Consider the following 23,655-nt stretch of genomic DNA (forward strand, 5'->3'; position numbering starts at 1 on the left):
GTGCACCCGTAAGGAGAACCGCCCAGCGTGAAAGAAAGTGCAGCCTGCCCAGGAATGGCGCCGCCCACACTTCCCGTGCCGCTGACGACAACAGAAGCGGACAAAGAAACAAGACGTAGCAAAAAGACACAGAGAACAGACAACCAGGGGAGGGGAATTAAATAAATAAAAATAAATCTTTAAAAAAAAAGAGTTGAAAGTAGAGTCAGGCCACACTGCCCTCGGAACTGAGCCCCAGATAAACATGGTGAACACAGAAAGATGTGCATACCTTTCTAGCCTCCCCCTCGCACCCCCGGTATAATATTAAATATAATATAATATAAACAGAATTTAAACTCTTGGAGATCTGAGCACATAAACCAAGATTTTTTAAAAGTGAGGTAGAACTCAGTAGCTGTCTCACTCCTCCATAGCACTGTTCAGCCCAGCCTGACCCTCAGTCCTACCGCAGGACTGCTTTTAAAGTTCCTTTCTCATTTATTCTAAATATTTTCATCTCAGAGAAACTTTACCTCTGACTCAGGCCCTCTTAGATCTGACACATGGCCCTGGGATTGTGACAACTTGGTAACAAGCAGTAAAGACTTTTATTTCTACTGACAAATAAAGCGTGTGTCCTCTCTGAAGAGGGCCATCCTGCTTTGCTAGCAGATTGCTTTGTTTGAAAGCTTTTTTCCTATTAATCTTCCTTGCTTCTCTGTCATTTTACATGAGGAAAAGCCTACCAAGGGTAGGGTAGAGGGTAGAGATACTGTCACTTCTCCTTTCTCCTATTTCCTGATTTTAAGAAGATAAACATCTTCTTTCAGTGTGAATTCAAGCTGGGGAGGTAGGGGAGTCAGACAGGATCGTGGCAGCTACAGAAAATGTACAAAGCCTGGCACTGATCTCTTGCTAGCCCAGAAGGTGCCTACTTCCTTTTTCCTTTCTTTTTTTTTTTTTTCAAGGTACTGGGGCTGAGAATTGAACCCAGCACCTCATAACTGGGAAGCCAGAGCTCAATCATTGAGCCACGTCAGCTCCCCTGAGTTGGCTTTTTCATTTATTTGCTTGTTGTTGTTTTGTTTTGTTTTGTTTCTTTTTTGGAGGCACCTGGGACCTCCCATATGGGAAGCAGGCACTCAGTTGCTTGAGCCACATATATTCCCTGCATTGTCTTTTTTTGAAGACTGATGGCCTTTGGCTAAATGAAATCCCACATCCCACTCAGGCCTGTGGGAATGGTAGGTTTCCCCAGCCCTCCTCTATTTTCTAGATTTCAGGTAAAGTTCTCTTATCCTATACGTTACGAGAATAAAAAGATTTCAATTTCTCTATTCCAGGCTTTTTCCTACTTTTTCACCAGGCCCCCTCCCAGATTTTCCAGTATAGTCCAAAGCATAAACCAGTTCAAATGCAATGCCAACTTTACAACAATGGAAGGTGATTTCAGAATCAACCGAAACACAGGGAAAGAATGATAGATGTTAGTCACTGGTGGGCAAAACAAGGCTTAAAATATTGATTATTCCCCTCAGCCATTCCCTCATATCATTCCACTTTTTAATCTAAAGACCCTGATGCTTTGACTTCTGGGGGTTTTCACCTCAACTCTCAGGTTTTCTTTATCCACACCAAAGCCATCCTCTTGGTTCTATTCTTTCCACCCTGGAGAAAGAAACTTCTTTCATGATTGGACCTCAGGTCCACCCCGTTTGATGTTAGTTATCTCTGCAGCCTCTTTCCTTGCAGAGTTGGGGCAGACTCTGTACTTCTGCCTTTGTCCTTAAATGCATTTTTTGTCTCTTTTCCCTCCTCCCTACATTGGGCAGGCTTTGCCTCTAGCTCTTCTAGTTACCCTTCTTTCTGAGTCCTTTGTAGCTACCCATCTTGATCTCTTTCATGCTTCTCCCACCCAGGAAATATCAAAACTGGCTGGGTTTCACTTCTCCCAAACAGTAGCTGCCTGTCATATATTAGCATTATTTTCAGTGTCATAATCCTGTCCCAGGTAGCTCTGGGCCTACTATAGTTACATTCAAAAGGCTCAAGGTTCTCTCTGTACATTTTAATACCTAAGCCCTAAGAAAGGGATACCTTTGAAAGAGAACACTGTCTTATTTGTCCCCATATCTTAGTACAGTGTTTGGCACATAGCCCAAATTTAATCTAATGAAGAGATAAATGAATTTAGAGTTTTATTCCCAAGGTGCACATATCAAAAAAATTTTTAATGATTTAAATCATTAGTCCTTTTACCATGTCTAGCTCCTAATTTTATTTCCCTGAAAGATGGATACTTTGTGCTGTCAGTTACCTCTTACCACTCATTTGAAAGTCCCTGATTATGTATGATATATTTTTAATTTTAACATTGAGAAACTTAAGTCTTATCTTTTTTATAACAAATCTGTATATATTTTTTTAATATAAAGGGTAAGCCCAACTATATAAAGCTGGAATTTATGGAGATAATTTAGTTGTAAGTTCTGAAATTCACTTTATTATTTTTTAAGCCAGTCCCTAGACTGTAGTTGTTACAGTTGATACAAAGGAGATTGTTGTCTGGTAGCTTCCACCGAGCATGCTGATACTTCACTGCCCAGGTTGGCTGCTACTACGTATATATTTTCCTCTAACAAGTTCCTAACACTTTATGAAATTTAAGTGTTTCTGTAAAACAGTTGAAAAATTAATCATCTGAAATGAGTGCATGTTAAGTTGCATGTTTTACAAATTAACAGGATGGTGACTGGAGAGAACTTACACATTCTCTTAGCGTCACTGCTTCCCAAACTGGCATGCGTTGGAGGTATGCAGAACTACATAACACATCTTCCTAAGTGTCATTTTTATTTGGAAGAGAAGCGTTTTATTTTTGTGGTAAAAATAAACTATATAGGTGAATAGAATTCACATAAATTTTAAGATAAAATGGGGAGTTCAGAAAAATGGTTTGCTCATACTCAATTGCTAGAATATAAATGTAGCCTCTTCTGTTAGTGAGCTCACTTCATCTTTCTTGTAGGCAAAGAAACTAACTCCAGGAGACCACACAGAATCGAGATGAGAAGCCTCCCATCATTGCCTCAGTTCTTTTCCTTTTTACTACTGCTTCCCAAAGTTTTCACTCCCAAATGTCCTACCTGTTCTTTGATCTGCCTGCCCTTAAACTCCCTATCATGGGACTCCCCAAGATTTGAAGGGTGTTACCTACCAAACTGCATCTATTAGATGAACTGTTCTACTGTGTTTTGATTAATCAAAGACAAAGGAACTGCAAATTAGTGTTTTCTGAGCTAACCGGGAACCACACTGAATTGATTTAATTGAGAGTTTTGACATAGAAAACCTTGGGCAGTGGGTGGGGGTGGACACATTTTACATAAGACTTGAGGAAGTAATGAAAATGCTTTCCAGACCAGCATTATTACCACCTTGGGGCCTTGAGGCATGAGGAGCCCCATGTCCTTGAGTATAAATGTGGCCTCTTCTGTTCTTTCACCTGCAGAACTTAAAACCTGGTAGGTAGATCGTCACTGGATGACTGAAAGGAGAATGCCTTGGTTTCAGAGTGAGCGTTGTGAATTGACGCCTTTATTTCTTTTGCTTTTTGCACACAGATTGAATATGAAAGGAAAAAGAAAGAAGACGGAAAGCGAGCTCGCGCTGATAAACAACATGTTTTAGATATGCTATTTTCGGCTTTTGAGAAACATCAGTATTATAATCTTAAGGACTTGGTGGATATCACAAAACAGCCTGTGGTACGTATATGTTCACGATGACTCTTTACGTATGTTCTCCTTCCCTGAGTGTCTCTGTTCTGTGAGGATCTCCTTAGGGCCAGGTGTGACAAGGGAGAGAGAGTCAGGAGATGCTTGAAAGAAAGTGTCTGTACTCACGCAGCCCGCCTCACATGGCCACAGGGCAAACAAGTCAGACACTTGGGGAGCCAGCGAAAAGCCAGCGGGCCTGGACACGGTGCCTTCTATAGCACTGGGGCGGGGGGCTTTAGCGGCCGGGCAGGCAGGTGTGACTGGGGAGTGTTTGTGTGAACTGAGTCCCCCCGTGGAGCTGGGCAAGGCTCTGGGCCAGAGCGGAGAAGGGTGTTGGGGTGTGTTACCTGAGAGGGACAGCTTGGGGAGCCACTGTCCGGAAAGGACACAAATCGTCCATGGGAGATGCAGAGGAGACCCAGGAGGGGTGACGCATCACCGACCAAGCCTGGGCTCTTGATTTTGTTTCTCTTACTATAATGTCATTACTAAGGAGAAATGTGCGTATATAAATAAGTTAACATTCAGCTATGCTAATAGATGTTATTTCAGCTCTCAAAAAAGATGTCTTAATGTAGCTATTATTTTTGTAACATCAACTTCATTACTTAGGTTTCATACACATTTAGTATCAGCAGTTCCATATGAGGACACAGTGGAATTATCCTCTTTTTTATTTATCCTTGACAGGAAGCCTGAAGACTTTGACTGTTTATATCATTTCTAGTCTTTGGTTGTTATTGTTCTCCCATCTCCTCTGAAAAAGCTCAACTCCTTCCCTTTTTTTGAAAAACATACTTCATAGAAGAATCACATTCTTTTAAGAATCACACTGGTCTGTCACGGTGAGAAGCTTTATCCCTGTCTTGTGAGCTGTTCTCTGTGGCATTTTGTTAATTAGTCAGAATCTCCTTAGCTCTAGCAGTAGGCCCTTCTAAACCTGAGTGCACTGCCCTCTCCAGCTATGCTTGTTGAGATTGTGATTGGGTTGGCCTAGTCTACTTTTTAAGGTAAAATTTAATGAGTTATGTTAGAAAGTTTGTCTTCACTCTGTGGTCTGTCTTTTATTTCTTCTCCAGACCTCTGTTCCTGTTTGCTAATAACTTGTATTTCTAATCCATTTTAAAATCTGGTATGAAGTAAGGGACCCAAATCCTTTCTCCAGTCTTTGAATCATGTTTCTTTCTATGTAATTTTCTCACACCTGATGTTATCAAAGCATCAGATTAAATTATAACAGCTTTACTTGTAGGCAAAAAGAAATTAAATGGAAACTCTTCTGTTTTCTGGCCTTTTTTCCCACTTTGCTAGTTGTCTTAAAGGCTGCTAGGAGCAGTATACTAGAAATAGGTTGGCTTTTGTAATGGGAATTTATTAGGTTAAAAGCTTCCAGTTGTGAGGCTGTGAAAATGTCCAAATCAGGCATGGTGAGAGATGCTGTCTCACAAAGTTTGGCTGCTGGTGAGCCTGGACTCCTGCCGTGCGGCAGTTCTGCTGGTCTGGGTTTCAGCCTCCTCCTCCTTACCTGCGTTCAGCCGTGGGCGATCAGGCATATAACTCGTCTCTCCCCCCTCCTCGGTTCTTTTCTCTTCCAGCCTTAGGGATTTCCCTGTTTGCATCTTTTTTCTCTGTGTGTGTCTGCTTTCAGTCCTCTGCTTATAAAGGACTCCAGCAAGAGGACCAAGACCCACCCTGTGTCACACCTCACTGAAGTAATCTGGTTAGAGGCCCCCAGTCCCACGCCCACAGGAATAAATTAGCTCCAAGAACTCGATCTTGTATGGGGTTCACAAAAAGCTTCAAGCCGTCATACTAGTATATTCAAGAACATGTAAATTTTAACTGCTTGATTTATTTGATTCTAAATACACAACATAATGAATTTTGCAAAACATTTTATTAACATAGCCAAATGACTTATTTATTAAAGGTTTTGATATGGTTTTTTTCCTCATTTATACAAACCTTTGAGAAATGACTTATGAAATTTCAGTGTTGATTGTACAGTTGCCTACTTCCACGGAGACTTCTTTTCACATTCACTTTTTTATTAAGAAATTAATTTAAATTCCAAAAGATCTAAATACTTTTTTTTTTTAATAGAGAAGAGTAAAGTGCTCATGCTGCAGTATTATCAACTCATCTTAATGACTTCAGTCTGTTTGGCATCAAAGCCTTAAAAACAGCATTCCAAGCTAGATTAAAAATTTGAAATAGAATAATTCATTAGCTAAGCTAGCTTCTGTTTTAATGAAAAAAACTGAAAAAAGACAAGATATTCTCATGGAATAACACACCCAGAAAAATTAGATATGAGAAAGAAAGTACTTGTAGAGGGACTTTCAGGTGACGTGAGGGAAAGCATTTTCTTTGCCTTAACATGGGATGACATGTTTAAAGTTTATACATTTTGCATCAGAAAAGAGGGATTACTAGTATTTCTCCCCATTTTTATATGGTAGTCCTCAGAGAGTCTCTTGTAGTAGAGCTTCTAAACTCATGATCAGTAGATGGGCCCTAGGACATCTATTAACCTCCTAAAAATAGGCAAAAATGCATGGATTTTTCTAAGGGGTAGGTCCATAGCTTTCATCAGGTTCTCATAGAGGACCTCGGACCTCAAAGAGCTTATGAAGAACACCAATCTAGAAACTAAATTATTTTATAATAGGCTAGCTTATTATTTTAGTCTTGTTATTTCTAGAGATTAACTTACCTCAGCAAGCTTAAGTTTCTTAGAGGATTGCATGTTATTCTCATCCCTAAATGTTAATACCTCCCACAGCATAAACATCATAGAAATTCAGTAATATTTGCTGAAATGATTTGGTAAAAGGGAGCTGGTTGAATGCTGGGTATCCTAGGACTGCCATGTTTTTCTCAGATGGATTTTGACAGGCCTCATGTCATTTAGGGTGGGAAAGCAGACTGGAGGTAGACCAGAGCTACAGTTAACCTCACGTAGAGGGAGAGCAGAGGAGAGGAAATGGTCAGCATGGATTCTAGTCCTCCCCTCCCCCTCAATGGGATCTGGGCAAGTCATGTCCTCTCCCTAAAACTAAGGGAGTTTGTCATCCCTTCCAGCTCTAAATCTATGATTCTCTCCCTGTCATATTTCACCTCCTTCCCTCTACCTCATTTGAACTGAGTTGGCAAAGCCTTTTGACCTAAAATGAAAATTCCTAAACCCCGCCTCTCCTCTGTGTGGATAACTGGCCCCCTTAAAAGGTTCACAGGGCATAAAAGAGTCTATACCTATGGCCATCAGAGCACACTTAGTAATTTCCTTTTAGCCTGAACAATAATTAGAGACTCAGTGAATCCAGTCTAGCCTAAAGATCAGTGATCTAGGAAAGGAGGCTCCCTGGCATCATGGAAAGAAAACTAGATTTCCATAATGAAATGAAAGAAAAGTGGATTTTCGTAAGTTCCCTGAATAATGGAACCTTAGTTCAAGTCCTAGCCCTGCCACTCAGCAAAGTAGTCCTGTACAAAATACTTAAATGCATTGCGGTTCATTGTCTTAGGCTGCCAAAATGCAGTATACCAGAAATGGGGTGGCTTTTACAGTGGGGATGTATTTGTTTGCAAGCTCAGTTCTGAGGCTATGAAAATGTCCAAATCAAGGCAACATCAGGTAGTGCTTTCTCCCTGAAGACTGGCTGCCAGCAATCCTGAACTCCTGTCACATGGCAAGACACATCGGCATCTGCTGGACTCTCCCTTCTCTTCTGGGTTTCATTGCTTTAAGCTTCTGGCTTCTGGGGCTCTCTCTCTCTCCCTCCCTCCCTCCCTCTCTTCCTCTCTCTCTCTCTCTCTCCCTCCCCACCCCCTCAGGATTAAGACCCACCCTGGTCTGTGCCTTACTGAAGAAACTTAATCAAAAGACTCTTAACTGAAGTAACCCAACCAAAAGGTGCCACCCACAATACGTCCACACCTACAGGAGTGGACTAACTGCTTTGAGAGCATAATCTTCTGGGTTACATACAGTCTCAAACTACTACATTAATGTTTAATATATTATTTATATAGGTATTTAATATTTAATATCCTTTTTTTTTTTAAAGATTTATTTATTTTATTTCTCTCCCCTTCCCCTGCCCCCAGTTGTCTGTTCTCTGTGTCCATTTGCTGCTTGTTCTTCTTTGTCCACTTCTGTTGTTGTCAGTGACATGGGAATCTGTGTTTCTTTTTGTTGCATCATCTTGTTGTGTGAGATCTCCATGTGTGCGGCGCCACTCCTGGGCAGGCTGCACTTTCTTTCACGCTGGGCAGCTCTCCTTACAGGGCACACTCCTTGCGCGTGGGGCTCCCCTACGCGGGGGACACCCCTGCATGGCACGGCACTCCTTGCACGCATCAGCACTGCGCATGGGCCAGCTCCACACGGGTCAAGGAGGCCCAGGGTTTGAACCATGGACCTCCCATGTGGTAGACGGACGCCCTACTATTGGGCCAAGTTCGCTTCCCAGAAGGGACAATTTTAATTGCATTCCTGAACCAAGGCGATGGAGTACTCTCATCAGCGCCACCCACTGCCTCTCCCATTCTGGTGGGGGCGTGGCAGGGCCACAAGCAGTGAAGGATAGTTCCTGAAAGAAATAAATGCAGGCTACTTTGTGCCTAGAGCCTCAGGTGGCAGCGACAGTCTGCTTCTAGAAGGCCCCTTCATAAAACTCAACACACTTCTTCTGGGTGTTTGTTTCATATCTGGAACTTGCCACGAACACTGCACTGTCCAGAATAACAACATATGGTTGTCTGAATTGAAATTGAAATTAATTTAAAATTCAGTTCCTCAGATGCACTAGGCACCTTCAAGTGTTCCGTAGCCATATGTGGCTAATGTTGACCATATTAGAGCAGATATAAAGTATATATGGCTCATCAAATGCAGTTAACATAGCACACTAATGAAAGAAGTTGTCGTTGTGGGAGGAGTGGGGGGGGGTTAGTGGGGTACATGGGAACCTCTTATATTGTTAAATGTAACATTTTGTGTGATCCATGTATCTTTTAAAAAGATAATTTTTTTTTAAGTCTATATGGCATAGAAAGTTCTATTGGACAGACTGGAAATCACTTGAGAACAGATCCTCCATTCTGTTCATTATTATTTCTAACCCTTAGGCTAGTACCTGGCGCATAATAAGCTCTCAAATATTTATTGAATGAGCAAGTGGTGAAACAGAGCCAGGATCAGTTATGAGTTTGAGACAGATTTTTTTTTTCTATCTATCACAAAAATTAAACTTTCTGTTGTGTGCGCAGAAAAGTGCTATTTCAGGTACTATGTAAGATAATAAGGAAATGAAGTACTTAAAGCAGCCCAAAATAATCCTTTCTCTTTCATATTATTCCATTCATTGTACCAATATGCCTTAATATTTTTCATCTTAAAAAAAAATAAAAGAAAAAGTCTTTTTCCCACATCTCCCCATTTTTCTGCTTTGCTTCTTAGAGTCATCCAATTTCTTCCTCACTTCCAGTTTCTGGTTGAGTCAGGCTTTCTCTGTCACTCCACTGAATCTGCTCCTGTCCAGATCCTTGAACATATTACTCTCCTCCTTGGAATCCTTTACTTACTTGGCATAAATAAAGACGTGACTTCCCTGGCTTTCTTCTCCCTCACCAGCTTTTTCTCCATTACCTGGCTTCCGAATGTTAGCATGCCCAAGGGTTCTGTCCTGAGGCCTCATCTCTATTAGCCAGCTCCCTGGCCTCTCATCTTTGTGCCAGTCCCTCCCAAATTGGTGGCTCCAGCACTTTCTTTTCCCAGGAGCTCCAGATCCATGTGTCCAAAGCCTTATCCTCTCCACTTTGAAGCCTCATGGAAGGGCAGCAGACCTCTCCCATAAAATCATTGCTAGGGGGAAGCAGATGTGGTTCAAATGCTCCCACCTACCCACATGGGAGATCCTAGGTTTGGTTCCTGGTGCCTCCTGGAGAAGACGAGCAAGACAGTAAGCTGGTACAACGCGCAGGCACGGCAAGCGATGCAACAAAATGACACAACAAGGAGACCCAAAGAGGAAAGACCCAACAAAGCAGGGAGCCGAGGTGGCTCAGGTGATTGACTGCCTCTCCTCCTGCATGGGAGGTCCCAGGTTTGGTTCCCAGTGCCTCCCAAAGAGAAGACGAGCAGGTACAGAGAGCACACAGCAAATGGATAAGGAGAGCAGACAGCGAGCACAAACAACAGGGTGGGCACAGGGGGAGGCAGGTAAAATAAATAAAATCTTTAAAAAAAAAGTCATTGCTAGGGTCGAGGGAGAAAATGAGTGTGAGGTGCTTCATACATGGCCTGGCACAGAGTGAGCATCGCTTTATTATCTCCGCTGTAACCTGTTCCAAACAACTCTGCACTTCTACCCACCCTCCTGCCTCCCACAGACTCCCCATTCCAGGACTGACACCGTCCTTCCCCAAGTTGCTCAACCAGAAGCCTGACTCCCTGTTTCTTCTTCGTGATGCGTATTACAGGTGATAGTGCCAACATAGACAGCTGACTCAGGTCTTGGAGGCAGAGGGCTCTTCCAGCCCCGGAGGCGGGGGGGCGGCTGGTGGACTGACCCAGCTCCCCTGACTGCATTCTCAGAATACCTCCTAGCCCATGGCCTCCTCTGTATGCAAATGTGAAAATGTCTGTGCACAAGCAAGGGGAGTACCCTTCAGACAGCAGGAACCCCTTTTAATGAGGAAAAAAAAAAGAATTAATTTCCATATTGCTAATAACCATCATCTGGAATGTAGGCCAGGAATGTAGAGTATGGATTTAACCTGATAAGTAAAAATACTTATCAGTGTTTTTAATGTTTGAATCTCGCTCTCAAATTTACTACTTAGTGCTGTTTTATAAGGTTTTGTTCTGACATACTCCTCTTTTTCACTTGATTCATTTCTCTTTTCTAAAAAGCTGCATCATTTTCTCTCTTTACGTATTCCTTTTCAGTTCTGTCTTCACTTTCTCCTGTAATTGGGATTTTTCATTTTTGAATGGCACTACTAAAAGTAAAAGGAGAACCAGTTTCCAATGGAGGAGATTAATTAATGACAGCCCTTGGGGGTTTTCTGTTGTAAAAAATAATTATTTGCTAACTTATGAACTTAATTAAAACTGTTAGAATATGGAATATTATGCTCAAATTATTAACTGTGTTGGGTATAAGTGAGTAAAATTTTAAACACATTTTTGAAATTTTAATACTTCCCTTATGACTAACAACTCATAGACCTACTACCAAATTTATTATGGGACTAACTTTTTCCTCAGTGAGGTAAAATTTGGAATGAACTTAGTAATAACATGACCTATTGAGTCGAGATTTTACATAGGGAACTGTACAGATAAGAGCTATATCTGATACAGGCACCCGGTAAACAAAATTAGACATTTATTTGTCTAATTTACATAAAATTTTCAAATAAGCAGTAGCCTACAAAATTTATATTTAATCTGAAAAATAGCATTGCCAATAAAATCTCCTTCCCCATCCTCCCAGTCCCATTTGAATTTAAAGGGATATAAGGTTTTTAAATTTAGCTGCCCTCTCCTGATTTCTTCAGTTTGCCCCTGAATAAGCTAGAAAGGGCTTGCTTTTAGGCTTGCCCCATCGCTATGGAAATTGTCAAAAAATGAAAGAAGATGGTTTGCTCTGGTCTTTGCCTTAGATCAAGCATGACTCTTTTTGGAATTGGATACATATTCAAAGCTTCCTTTTTCTCTGTCTCAGCAAGTGAATTAAGCTACCTGAGGCAGAGGGCCTGGCAGTGCAAGAGCTGGCCTTCTCCAGGTCTGTCTGTAGCATAACAGCTCTAATCCTCCTTTCTAGAATGTCCCAAGACAGAAACTTGAATTCCCTCCTATTTTCCCAGACATGTGGACTGACACACAGAGCCAACCACTGTTTGTTGGAAATGTAACTTTACCCGTGATAATTTGGTAATTAAGCAACAAGTCCTAATTAGTTGTAATGAGCTGGAAAGGTAATTTGACTGAAAGATAAAGACAACCACTGTCCTGTTTCGTTTTTCAATTTAAAAACCTCTCTAGTACATGGTATGCTTTTTACGTGTACAGATCAATGGATTTTAATATATTCCCAGGGTTGTGCAGACATAACCACAATCCATTTTAGAACTTTTCGCCACTTTAGAAGGAAACCCTGTATCCATTAGCAGCTGTTCCCCATTTCCTCTCCTCTTCCATCCCTACTCCACCCTAGGCAACCACTGGTCTACTTTCTGTCCCTAATGATCTGCCTAGATGGAACATGTCATAGAAATGGAATCATATAGTAAGTGGTATTTTGGGCCTGTCTGCTTTCACTTAAGCATGATGATTTCAAGGTTCATCCATGTTGTAGTTAGTAGGTGTTGGTACTTCATTCCTTAATTTATTGCCAATAGTATTCTATTGTATGGAAATACCCATATTTTATCTCTTCATGAGATGGACATCTAGGTTGTTGCCTTTTGGGGATGATTATTAATACCTATTAATACATTGCTTGGACAAGTTTATATGCACACATGTATTTTCACTTCACGTGGGAGTGGAATTGCGGGGTCACGTGCTGTCCGTGTGAAACCTTTTGAGTGACTGCAGACTGGTACCGATTCTTTCTGACGCCTTAGACAGCAACAGCTTTTATCTACTACCACCCTATGGTAAAACGTTACCCTCTTCCCGGATATTTTAAGCGTGAATGCTTCTTCACTGGGAATGCTAGCTAATTTATCGGAAAGTCTCTGTTGGTAAAATACCCACCCATTTAATTTCCAGTGATATCTTCAAGTAGGCCAGTTGATAGTTCTTAATTTTTTTAGACTGTAATTTTGAAAACCATAGCTTTTTAGAATTATCCCTCAGACCATTGGTTGGTACTAATAACATAGCTACCATGGTTTTGAATGCAGGAGTTCATATTGTAAATTTCAGAAGAATCTTATTATTTTCATCTTCGTTATGTTTTGGGTATCTCTCATTGCTTGTATTTTCCTAGTTAATAGTTTCATATTTCCACTATATTTTTTCCCAGTTGGAAATGATTATGTCTCAGCCTCATAATACCTTGTAATATTCCAAGATTGTTGTTTTCAATATACAAATAAATTAATAGCTTAAAAAGTATGTCTTTTTAAATGACTGCAAATTATGAGTTTGGCCCAGAGAAAGTAAAAGTTTTTTCCAAAAAAATTCAGATGTGAAGCATTTGCCAGACAGATGAGGTGTTACTAAAGTGAGATAATTCACCAACTCACAACTATTAATGCAATCATGAGCTGCTTTTTCAGAATTTGGATCAAATAATAAGGGGAAGGAGGGCAGGGTTTGTGCCTTGACCATTTCTTTTGGCTGTCTGCATCTTAGAGTTTTACACAAGGAAGAGTATAGTTAGTGAGACCCTGAGATGAAGGCGAGTGAGCAGGGTCCAGAGGTAAAGAAGAGATGAGGCCAAAAGAAGGAAAGCAGAGAAAAATACAGAGCTGGTCCTGGTTGCAGGGAAGTCCCCAGCATCACCTTCCCTGTCTTGTTAAGTGTTCTCCGCCTAGAGGAATGAAAATATCTGTTGCCTTTGTTCACAGCTTTTGCCTAATGTGTAGTTTATTTTTTAATGAAAGCATTTTGTGTTTTGGGTCTACTGACGTCATCAGTAAGTCCTCTGTTCTACTGACCCTCCTTAGAGGAGTCACAGTCACACAAAAATCCTGTAAAGAAGAGGGGATGCTTGGAAATTATCACAGAGCCTATAATCATTTTCTTGCCATTGGATCACTTCTGTAAAAAAACTGAGCACATTTCCCTTGGTGGCCATGTTAATCAGTGCAATCTTTGGTAAGATTTGCATATTGCATATTCAGTCTAACCTTTTGGGGAAGATCCTGTGACTAGAAGTCTAGTAGGGTCATATTATTAGTTTAGTTAAAGCAACTATACTTGATTTTCAGCACTCTTATCAAAGGTAGGTTGTTTTGGTCACCTTCTGGGAATTTAGGTCTAGTTGATTCATGATATCTGTAATGGTTATCATCGAAGTGCCAAGATGCTTTGGACATAAGTCCTCCCTTTGGTTGGCAGAGTAGTGGAGGAAAGATGATTATGAGAAATGACAGGGGGCGGGAGGAGAGAAGAAAGGAGAAAAGTGAAGACTAAAATAGGCTCTTGTGACTCTATATGGGTTTGTCACAGTGTTGGGGGAAATTAAGAAGTTGAGCTGTGGATTTCTGGCTTTTGGGCCACTGTAATTGTATCTTGACCTACAAATGCAAACCACATCCTACTCATCTGACCTATTTGGTCAAGTATTGCTTTGCCTTTTCCTTCCAAGGAAGCTGTGGATGTTCTATCCCTTTTTTCTGTGCATTCAGGCTTGCTGTAAATACTCTCCCACACATCCCTTTGATGAATTGCTGGACCTGAGCCAGTTTTTTATTTCAGCTACAGTGCTGCACATAGTCTGTAATGAGAACTCTCCCCAATCCTAGTGACATAAAGGTGGTCTACTCAGTTCTAGAATTCTGCCTGACAAGTGGTTAGGCAAAAAAATTAAGTTGGAAAGTCAAAGCGTAGATTCAGTAAGAAGAGAAAACTCATTTCTCGTATTTTCTATACACAATTAGTTGAAATTATCAAATACACGTGCGAGCTCTGTGAGGGTGAAGACAGGCTTCAGTCTTTTTACCCACTCTGCCTGGCACATGGTAGGTTCTACAGTAAATACCTCAGTGAATGAGTGAATTAAAAAAAATGAGATTACAAATTAATCATCAATCCTATGAGAACCTTTACAATCTCCTCCTCAATTGGCTTTGCCTCCAACTACATTTTAGCCATATAATGCAGATTTTAGTAATAAATGGCATTGAAATTCAGTCCGTAAAATTATATTTCTCAAACTATGCCATTGCCCAGTCTAACAAGAGCCTGAGTCTAAAAATGAAAAGAACTGGAGTTCTTTAGCATAGTTTATTCCTGTGGACTGTGCAGATGATCTCTTCTCAGCCCCTTACCTTCCCACAGCCCCCGCCATCAACCCTCTTAGCTCTCTTGTCTGTCTTACCACAGCCTATTCGTTTAGCCTAAGTTCCTGAAACCCTGTGACATACCAGGCAGTGCTGTAACAGCTCTGGGATCACAGAGGCAAGTAAGATACCTGCCTGTCGTTGAGGAACACATGGCTTAATGGAAGAAAGCATGTGAAGAGAAGATTATGATACAGTATAGTAAGGACTGTCCCTGAACTATGGGCATGTGAAATGTCACTCTAAGCGGTGGGGCTGTCCAGGGAAAGTTTCTCAGCAAAAGTGACACTGGAGCCTCGTCTTAAAGGATGAGCAGTTCAGGTTTGAGGGGAGGGAATACGCATTACAGAGAAGGGGAACAACATATCGAAAGACCTGGAAGCAGACAGATGCAGAAAAGCAAGTATGTGGAAGGGGCAATATAAAAAAAAAAATGAGGCCAAAAGGAAAAGCTAGACCCAAATGAATGCCTGTGAAGGAGTTTGGGATTTAACCTGTAGGTCAGAGGGGAAGGCAGTGCAATTCTCTTAAGCAGGAGAAAGGTATGACCTCACTGTCTCTTCCTGTGTCGCCTTCTCTCTGGGGACTTTCCAACCTTGTTTCCCCTGTCATTACTTTCTCTGCTAATGCTTTGCATCTCCTCCCTTGCCAAGCTAATTCATTTGGCTAGAGTACAGTGGTCTTAGATTGCTGTTTGGAACATTGTGAAAATCCCAGAAGTTTTCTTCCACCCTCCTCCTTCCCCTACCCAAAAAAAATTCTGTACTGTGGGTAGACAGTGTAGCCCAAATCCCATCTTATTTCACAAATGGAGAGACTGTGAAATATCTCGTTTTATCTCATTCCATTCTTATCCTGGAAAAAGGGGTGGGGGAAGGCAACATATTCCTATATAAAAAGATACACCACTGCTTCATTATACTAGGTTACCAAAATGAAGACGGAATACGCATAGAAGCAACTAAATTGCACACCTAGGACTGTCTTAATATTTTCACATTTAACTCTTTTTAGGTTTTCCATTTTCAGTACCTAGATTATAAATGGACATGCTGCACTTGAAGTTGAGGGAGCTTCTAGAGGCGACTGCAGTGCTCCTGGAGATTGCTTTTTTCGTGTGATTCACACATTGAAATGCATCCACAAGTGTCTGATGGGGCACGGGGTCTTAGCCAGTCTCACAATAAACCATTCTTTGGGATTTTACAAAGATGTCATTCTTGGCACCTAAACTGAAAATCATTCGTGCCCAGCCCGTCTTTGTCCTTTTATGAGGCCCATTCAATTAGAAAGTAGTTTCTGGACCGTGTCCCATTTTTTAAAATGTAATTTGAAGGAGCAGATGGCGATGTGCCTGTTACCTGGATGTCTCAGGCCCTTGTGCTTACTCATTTACTGGGTCCTTCTGGGCAGCCTCCCTCCTGGAGCCCAGGGCTCCTTTGAGCCATTGCTGCCACCTGCTGGGGCCTGGCTGCTGGGATGGGAGGGCTGCTCATGCACCAGAGCTAAGCACCCAGTGTGTCGTTCCAGTGCTAATCAGCTCCCGTGTTTCCAAGAGAAAACCTACCTGTGAGAGGACTTGGCAGACTATGAAGCATTGCTCCGGGCAGTGTGAAGGTGTGAGGTTGTGTTGGTAATACGTCATACCCACAATAGTGGAGCTCAGAGACCCTAGTCTCAGAGGCCCTAGAATATAAGAGGGAAGAGTTCTTAAAGCAGATGTTGTGGCACTTGAGGGTAGTTACATCAGCATCACCTAGGGGCTTGTTAAAATGCAGAGTCCTATACCTGGTCCCAGAGATTTGCATTCATTAGGCCTAAGATGCGGCTTATTTAACAAACTTCGCAGGGGCTTCTGAGGCAGATGGTCCTGGCACCTCATTTGAGAAGAGTTCTGCCTTAAATATTGTCTAGACAATGACTTTTCTTATTATAGCTCCATTAATATCTGCGAAATTTCAGTGTCAAAGACCTAAGCTATATACAAGCACCCACCTCCCTGGATTCCAGAATCCCCAACCCTGTATAGAGAATCACTGATAAGGCCCAGGCCTTATCTGTAGACAAAAAAGCTGAGGGCCAGGTAAATTATTATCTGTTTGAGGTCACACTGCTAAGTTTGAATTTGAACACAGCTTTCCACACTGGCTTTTCCCCTTGTTCTACCTAGGTTGCAGTATGTCACTCGGGACTAATCATTTGTTCTTTCAATATAATTTTTTCCATTTCAGAATTAAAACATACTTTTTAAAGGATAACAAAATGCTAGTTTAAAAAAGAAATGCTGGAAATATGTTTGGTGATAAAATACACCGCAAATTCAAATAACCTAGTGAAATATATCAGACATTAATTTTAGCTAGCACAAAACTTGAATGGCTTCAGTTTTTTTAAAAGCTTTTCTTATCTCTACTGGCTCTTAAGGTTTGGGGGGCACATTTTAGATGAATTTCATTAAAAAACATTTTCACTGGAATTGAGTCATTCTAATACTGTAATTTGTTCTTTTAGTTGAAGCACACTCAAAAAATGGTTGGATTGGTTTATTCTGCAAGAAAATCACTTTTAAGTAATTTGGTTTTCTCTCTTCTCTAAGGAAGAAGTGCTGTAATTTGTATTAGTCAGCTTATAGAGGAATGTTTCTTGGCCCTCACATTGGCAAACAGAAATGGGCTTTTATTATACTTATTATTATACTTATTGTAGCTACAATTTCCATAAATATAATAATAATTTGGTGTATGTCTATTGAATTTTCAGGGACCTGATATACCATAATACAGAGTCCTGTCCTACATCATTGCTCATATCTTGCTTTTGAACCTCACACATACATCAACCCTATGTCTACCAAGATGAGTAGCTAACTAGCTGGCCAACTACACGGTACTAGTGGATGAAAATTAACCTACTCCTAGGTAACGTTAATTTTTTCATGGTAACATGTACAACATAGAATTTCCCATTATAACCACTTTCAAGTACACAGTTCAAAATGTTAGATTCCAAGTGTTGTGCTACCTTTAACATCATCTATTACCAAAACTTTCCATTATCCCAAACAGAAACTCTGAACCTGTTATACTCCCTATTGTTTATCCTTCAACCCCTTTCACTCCCCACTCACCCCTAGTAACCAGTAATCTGCTTTCTCTCTCTGTGGATTTGCATATTTAGTTATTTCATGTAAATGAAAGCATCGATTTGTCCTTTTGTGTGTCTCATTTCACTCAATATGATGTCTTCAAGATTCTTCCAGGTTGTAGCATGATTCAGAACTTCAATCCTTTATATGGATGGCAATTAGGTTGTTTCCCCCTATTGGCTGTTGTAAATAATGATGCTGCAAACATTTGAGTAAAATGTCTGTTCAAATTCCTGCTTCCAGGTCTTTTGGGTGTGTACCTAGAAGTGGGTTGCCTGGTTGTATGGTAATTCTATACTAAACTTTTGGAGGAACTGCCAAACTTTTGCACAGCAGCTGCACCATTTTGTATTCCCAGCAATGTATGAGAGGTCCTCTTTATCTGCATCCTTGCCAACACTTATTTTCCTTTTTTTTTTTTTTTTTTTTTAATAATAGCTATCCTGTCCTAGTAGGTCTAAAATGGTATCTCATTATGGTTTTGATTTGCATTTCTCTATTGGATAATGACGTTGAGCATCTTTTCATGTGCTTCTTGGCAATTTGTAAATCTTTGGGGAAATACCTAATTAAATCCTCTAAGTTTTGGGATGTTGTATTTTGTTTTCATTGTCTCAAGGCATTTCCTAATTTCCCCGTGATTTCTTTTTAGACCCATTGGTTGTTTAAGAGTACATTGTGGGTCTTTTACGTCGGGTTTGAAAGTTGATGCCTAGTGTGTGTGTGTAGGCACAGTGGCCCTGTCTACCAATGCTGTGCTGAAGCTGTTGTGTGGAGATACTAAGGTTAGGTTTTCACAGGCTATTGAGCATTTTGTTGTTGTTTTTTTTATTAAAAGAGGAAACTTGTTGATTTTTCAGAATAGAAAATGGTGCATCTTTTGAAATGTGCTTCAGTTTGTAGATGCAAAACAAAGTTGCAGAATGCGGAAGGATATTTGATGAAAATTAGTAAAGACATGGGATGTTTGAAAGCATTCTTGGGGTTGATTGAAGTCTAATGAGAATATTGATGATCCTAAATAGCAGCCTTATTTTGAATGAGGCATAGCTGTCTTTTGAGAGGCCAGTTGGCTATGAAGTTCCTTCCTGAGGGCTCATGCCATGAGGTTATTTTTGAATTACTGGAAACAAAAATCAACCAGAAAAAGCCCTTCATTTTACAGACATGGAAAGGAAACATACACACGTGATCTGTTGTCCTTAAAGACATTGATTTTTTATTTTGTAAATGGATAATGAAACAACCTTATGCAGATTAACATGTAGATAAAATTCAAACCTTACCTGTTAACACTACCCTAGAGTCACAAGCTGTTTGGTAAAGGTGAGAACCTAGTACATATAATGCCACTTTAAAATTCTAGTTTGAATAAATTTGAGATGCGTGTAAAAAATCAATTAATTTTTTAAAAAGTGCATTGTTTAATTTTGACATATTTTTTAATTTTCCAGTTTCCTCTCCATTACTGATTTCTAACTTCATTCCATTATGGTTGGAGAAAATGCATTGTGTGATCTCGGTACTTTTTAATTTAATCTATTTGGTCTAATTGGTTTATAGTATCATTCAGATCTTCATTTCTTTATTGATCTTCTGTCTATATGTGCTATTCTTTATTGACTGTGGTGTATTGAAGTCTTCTCCTCTTAATGTAGAACCACCTATTTCTCCCTTCAAATCTGTCAATATTGCTTAATGTATTTTGGAGCTCCACTGCTATAGGTGCATATGTATTTATTATTGTTATAGCTTCTTGTTGAATTGGCCCTTTTATCTGATATTACTATAGCCACCCTAGCTCTCTTTTGGTTACTTATTTACACGGAATAGTTTTTTCTACCTTCTTGTGCCTTCGAATTTAAAATAAGTCTCTTGTAAACAGCATATAATTCAGTTGTCCTTTTTTTGTCTGTCTTTTGACTGGAGATTTTAATGTATTTGCATTTAAAATAACTCGATAATTCAGGACTTTCTTCTACCACTGTGCTATTTGTGTTTTGTCTCTTGTGGGAGTTTTGTTTGCTTGTTTGTTTTGTAAATCTTATAACCTTTTTTGTCCCTCAGTTCTTCCATTACTGTCTGCTTTTATATTTAGTCCATCTTTTATAGTAAACCGTGTAGAGTCACTTCTCATTTCCTTCTGTGTATATTTTTAAGATTTTTTCCTGTACCCACTTTTCCTCCCACCTTTAGGTTCTTCTTGTCAAAAATTACATCTTTATACACTCTATGTTCTAAACCATAGACTTATCGTTACTTTTTATGCATTTGTATTTTAGAACCTGTAAGGAGTAAAAAGTCGAGTTATAAAACAAAAATACAATTGCTGGCATTCATGTTTACCCATGGCATTATCTTTGCTGTAGATCTATCTCTATTTCTTTATGCAGTTTCACTTTACTATCTAGGTTCCTTTCCTTTCAATCTGAAGTATTCCCAGTAGCATTACTGGTAGGGCAGTCTAATGGTGATGAACTTCCTCAGTTTTCATTTATTTGGGACTATTTTAATCTTTCCCTAATTTTTTAAAGATATTTTTGTCAGATATAACATTCTTAGTTGTCTTTTTTTTTTCCTTTCAGCACTTTAAGTATGTTGCTCCCCTGCATTTTTGCCCCCACGAGCAACATCATGAAGGTTGCTGATGAGAAATATGCCCTTAATCTTATCAATACTCTATTGTACATGACACATTGCTTCTTTCTTATAGTTTTCAGGATTCTCTCTTTATCTGTCTTCAGTATATGACAGTTTGATTATTCTGTTTCTGGGTTTGAATTTCTTCAAGTTTATCCTGTTTAGAATTTGTTGAGCTTCTTGGATGTGTATATCCTTGTCTTTCATTAAGTTTAGGAAGGTTTTAGCCCGTATTTCTACAAATATTCCTGATGCCCCTTTCTTCTCCTGCTGGAACTCCCATGATGCATATATTGGCATGCTTTATGGTATCCCAAGGTCTCTTAGGCTCTATTTACTTTTCTTCGTTCTCTTTCTCTTTCGGCTCCTCAGCCTGAATAATTTCATTTGCTTAATCTTCGAATTCACTGAATCTTTCTTCTGCCAGCTCCAACCTGCTATTGATATCTAGGGCAGGGGTTCTTAACCTTTTTTGTTCCTCGGACCCCTTACTAAGTCCGCACTATACTGTGTATTATTTAATAATATATCACACCTGCACCAGCACATCCCCAGGAGAATAATGGTTTTTTTTAAATTTCAATTCAAGCTCACGGACCCCTTGTTAAGAACCCCGGCTCTAGGTATTTTTTTTTCATTCAGTTTTTGAAATTTTGAATATTTCATTTCAATCTTCAACTCATGAATTTCTCTTTGATTCTTTTTTTATGATTTCTGTCTCTTATTGCAGTGCTCATTTTGTTCATAGATCATTTTCCTAATGTGTTTTCATTTAGTGCTCTGTCCATATTTGACTTTTTTCTTTTTATGTCTTTTTCTGATATTTTCAAAGCCTCATCTTCTTTATTAATAGTTTCTGATGTGTTATCTCTCTCCTTTGGATGAGCTGTTTTTTCCTGTTTCATTGTATGCCATGTAATTATTGCATACTAGACATTTGGATATTTTAATGTGTTAACTGGAATGTAGTTCCTGGGGTGATTTTTCCATAAGTTGTTTGTTGTCTTTGTTGTTATTTTTGTTTTTAAGATTTATTTTAAATTTATTTCTACTCTCCCCTACACACGCATTGTTTGCACTTGCTGTCTGCTCATCTTTTTTAGAAGGCATTGGGAACCAAATCCAGGACCTCCCATATGGGAGGGAAGTGCCCAATTGCCTGAGCCACATCTGGTCCCTGTTTACTATGTCTCTCGTGTTTCCTCGCTGTGCCATTTCATTGGATCATCTTGCCATGCCAGCCCATCACTTCAGCTCACTGTTTTGTTCATCTTCTTTAGAAGGCGCTGGGAACCGAACCCAGGACCTCCCATATGGTAGGTAGGTGCCCAGCAGCTTGAGCTACATTTACTTCCCTTTTCCATAAGTTTGTATCCAGCTAGTGTTAGGACAGAGATTCCCTTCAGGGCCAGAAACTATCATTAAAAAAAGGAAGAAGAACTACTTTCCACAGTCCCTGCAGGTTGGCTCTCTGTTGGCTTGGTACTCTCCTTCGGAGCTTAGCCGTCCTAATGATGAACCTGAAGAACAGTCAAAAGCAAAAGCAATCCTCTACAGTCTTTTCTGAATATGTGTCTTGTCTTAGGCATGCAAACCAGTGGCCTTAGGGATTTCCCCATTTATGTGAATCCACATACCTCTTCTTTCCTGTAGGAAATTGTCTTTCCTCACAGGCCTGGATGTTCTTTTGTATGTTTTAAACCCACTAAACCTTTGCCCCAAGCCACTGATACTTGATGTTTCTTACTCTGTTTGCTCCCCCACAAACCTCTTCTATGTCCAGAGCAGTTGTAGGGATGGCAAGACAGAGACGAGGGTCCTGGTTCAGTCCTTGAGGCTGCCACCAGGCAGATGAGAGATGCAGGCGCCCCAGCTTGCACACAGGGGTTACTGTGCTCCCTTCAAAACCAGGACGCGGGAATTGCTGAGAGTGCAGGCTGGCTCCTCACTGAGCCAGGAAGGAAGAGCCCAAGAGGTTTTCCTGCCATTTACTTTAAGTTGCTTTATTCTTGATTCGGCTTTCACCTAGTTACTATAGCCCTTTAATCATTTTCCACAGTAATGAGGAGGATATTTCTGCCAGTTTTTGCTTATTGTTGAAAAATTCTTTCAGGGACAGAACCTGGAGCATCTCACTCTGGCCATCTCGTTGACATCATTCCCCAGGATCATAACTTTTATTACTTGTACATGTGCTTTGGTATATCCTTTTATTTTAAATTGAACTTCCTGCCTTCATAATCTCATCTGCTGGGATTTCTTTGTTTTTGTTTTTTCAGGGATACCTGAATGAAATCTTGAAAGAAATTGGTATTCGAAATGTGAAAGGGACCCACAAAAACACATGGGAGCTGAAGCCAGAGTACAGACACTATCAAGGAGAGGAAAAGAATGATTAAAAGACTATCTCAGCACGCTAATGAAACAACTAAAGGGGGATGTGCTAATATACTAACAAGCAAACAGCACTGATTTGAATTCTTGAGCACGATCTGTTAAAAGAGCTAAAATGCCTGATACTGTGTCTTGCTAAATTTTTTAAACCAATAATTCTTATAAAGTTTCTCAAGTGTTTTTGGAGGAGAAAAAATTTATTTATACGCTTACCTTGTGTTAAGCCAGGTTATTCATGAAGGGATGGGAGATTAAAGAGGGTTTTTCTTTTTAAGTATTAATATTTAAAATGTAAAATTAGGAAATATTTCCTAAATGAGTATGTTCCATCCTTGCTGTATCTCTGAGGATCTGAGGTAAGACAGATCCAAAGTGAAAAATACAGCAAGAAAAATAGTCAACTGCAAAAACACTTAAAAGGAATAAAAAGCCAAAGTTCCTCATTAAGAAATTGTCAGAAAACATTTGTCTCTTTTCTTTTTAAACAGGTGACCATATTTCATGATCAGACACACTTAGTAAAACAAGAGCATTTAAAGTTTGTACTAAAATCACAGTTTTCTTTAGCTTATTTTACCTTACTGATACTGGTATGAGAAATGGAAAAAAGCATGGTCAATTGATGGGGTTAGTTTAGTTGCGCTTCAGATAATTAGAAATTAAATATTTCTGTAGAATTCAAGATAT

The 23,655-nt window shown here is 39.9% G+C and overlaps 1 protein-coding gene across 1 annotated transcript in view; it reads left to right on the plus strand.

The window, feature by feature from the left end:
• The window catches only part of GTF2F2 (general transcription factor IIF subunit 2), a 176,281-nt gene extending 152,862 nt beyond the window's left edge, over nt 1–23,419 (plus strand). The window contains exons 7-8 of the mRNA XM_058276654.2: nt 3,606–3,749; nt 22,854–23,419. Of these exons, the coding sequence (XP_058132637.1) occupies nt 3,606–3,749; nt 22,854–22,973 (264 nt within the window). The 3' untranslated portion in view covers nt 22,974–23,419. The remainder of the gene's footprint in view (nt 1–3,605; nt 3,750–22,853) is intronic.
• The last annotated feature ends 236 nt before the right edge of the window (nt 23,420–23,655 follow it).

Source organism: Dasypus novemcinctus, chromosome 15 (genome assembly GCF_030445035.2).
Source record: "Dasypus novemcinctus isolate mDasNov1 chromosome 15, mDasNov1.1.hap2, whole genome shotgun sequence".
NCBI lineage: Eukaryota > Metazoa > Chordata > Mammalia > Cingulata > Dasypodidae > Dasypus > Dasypus novemcinctus.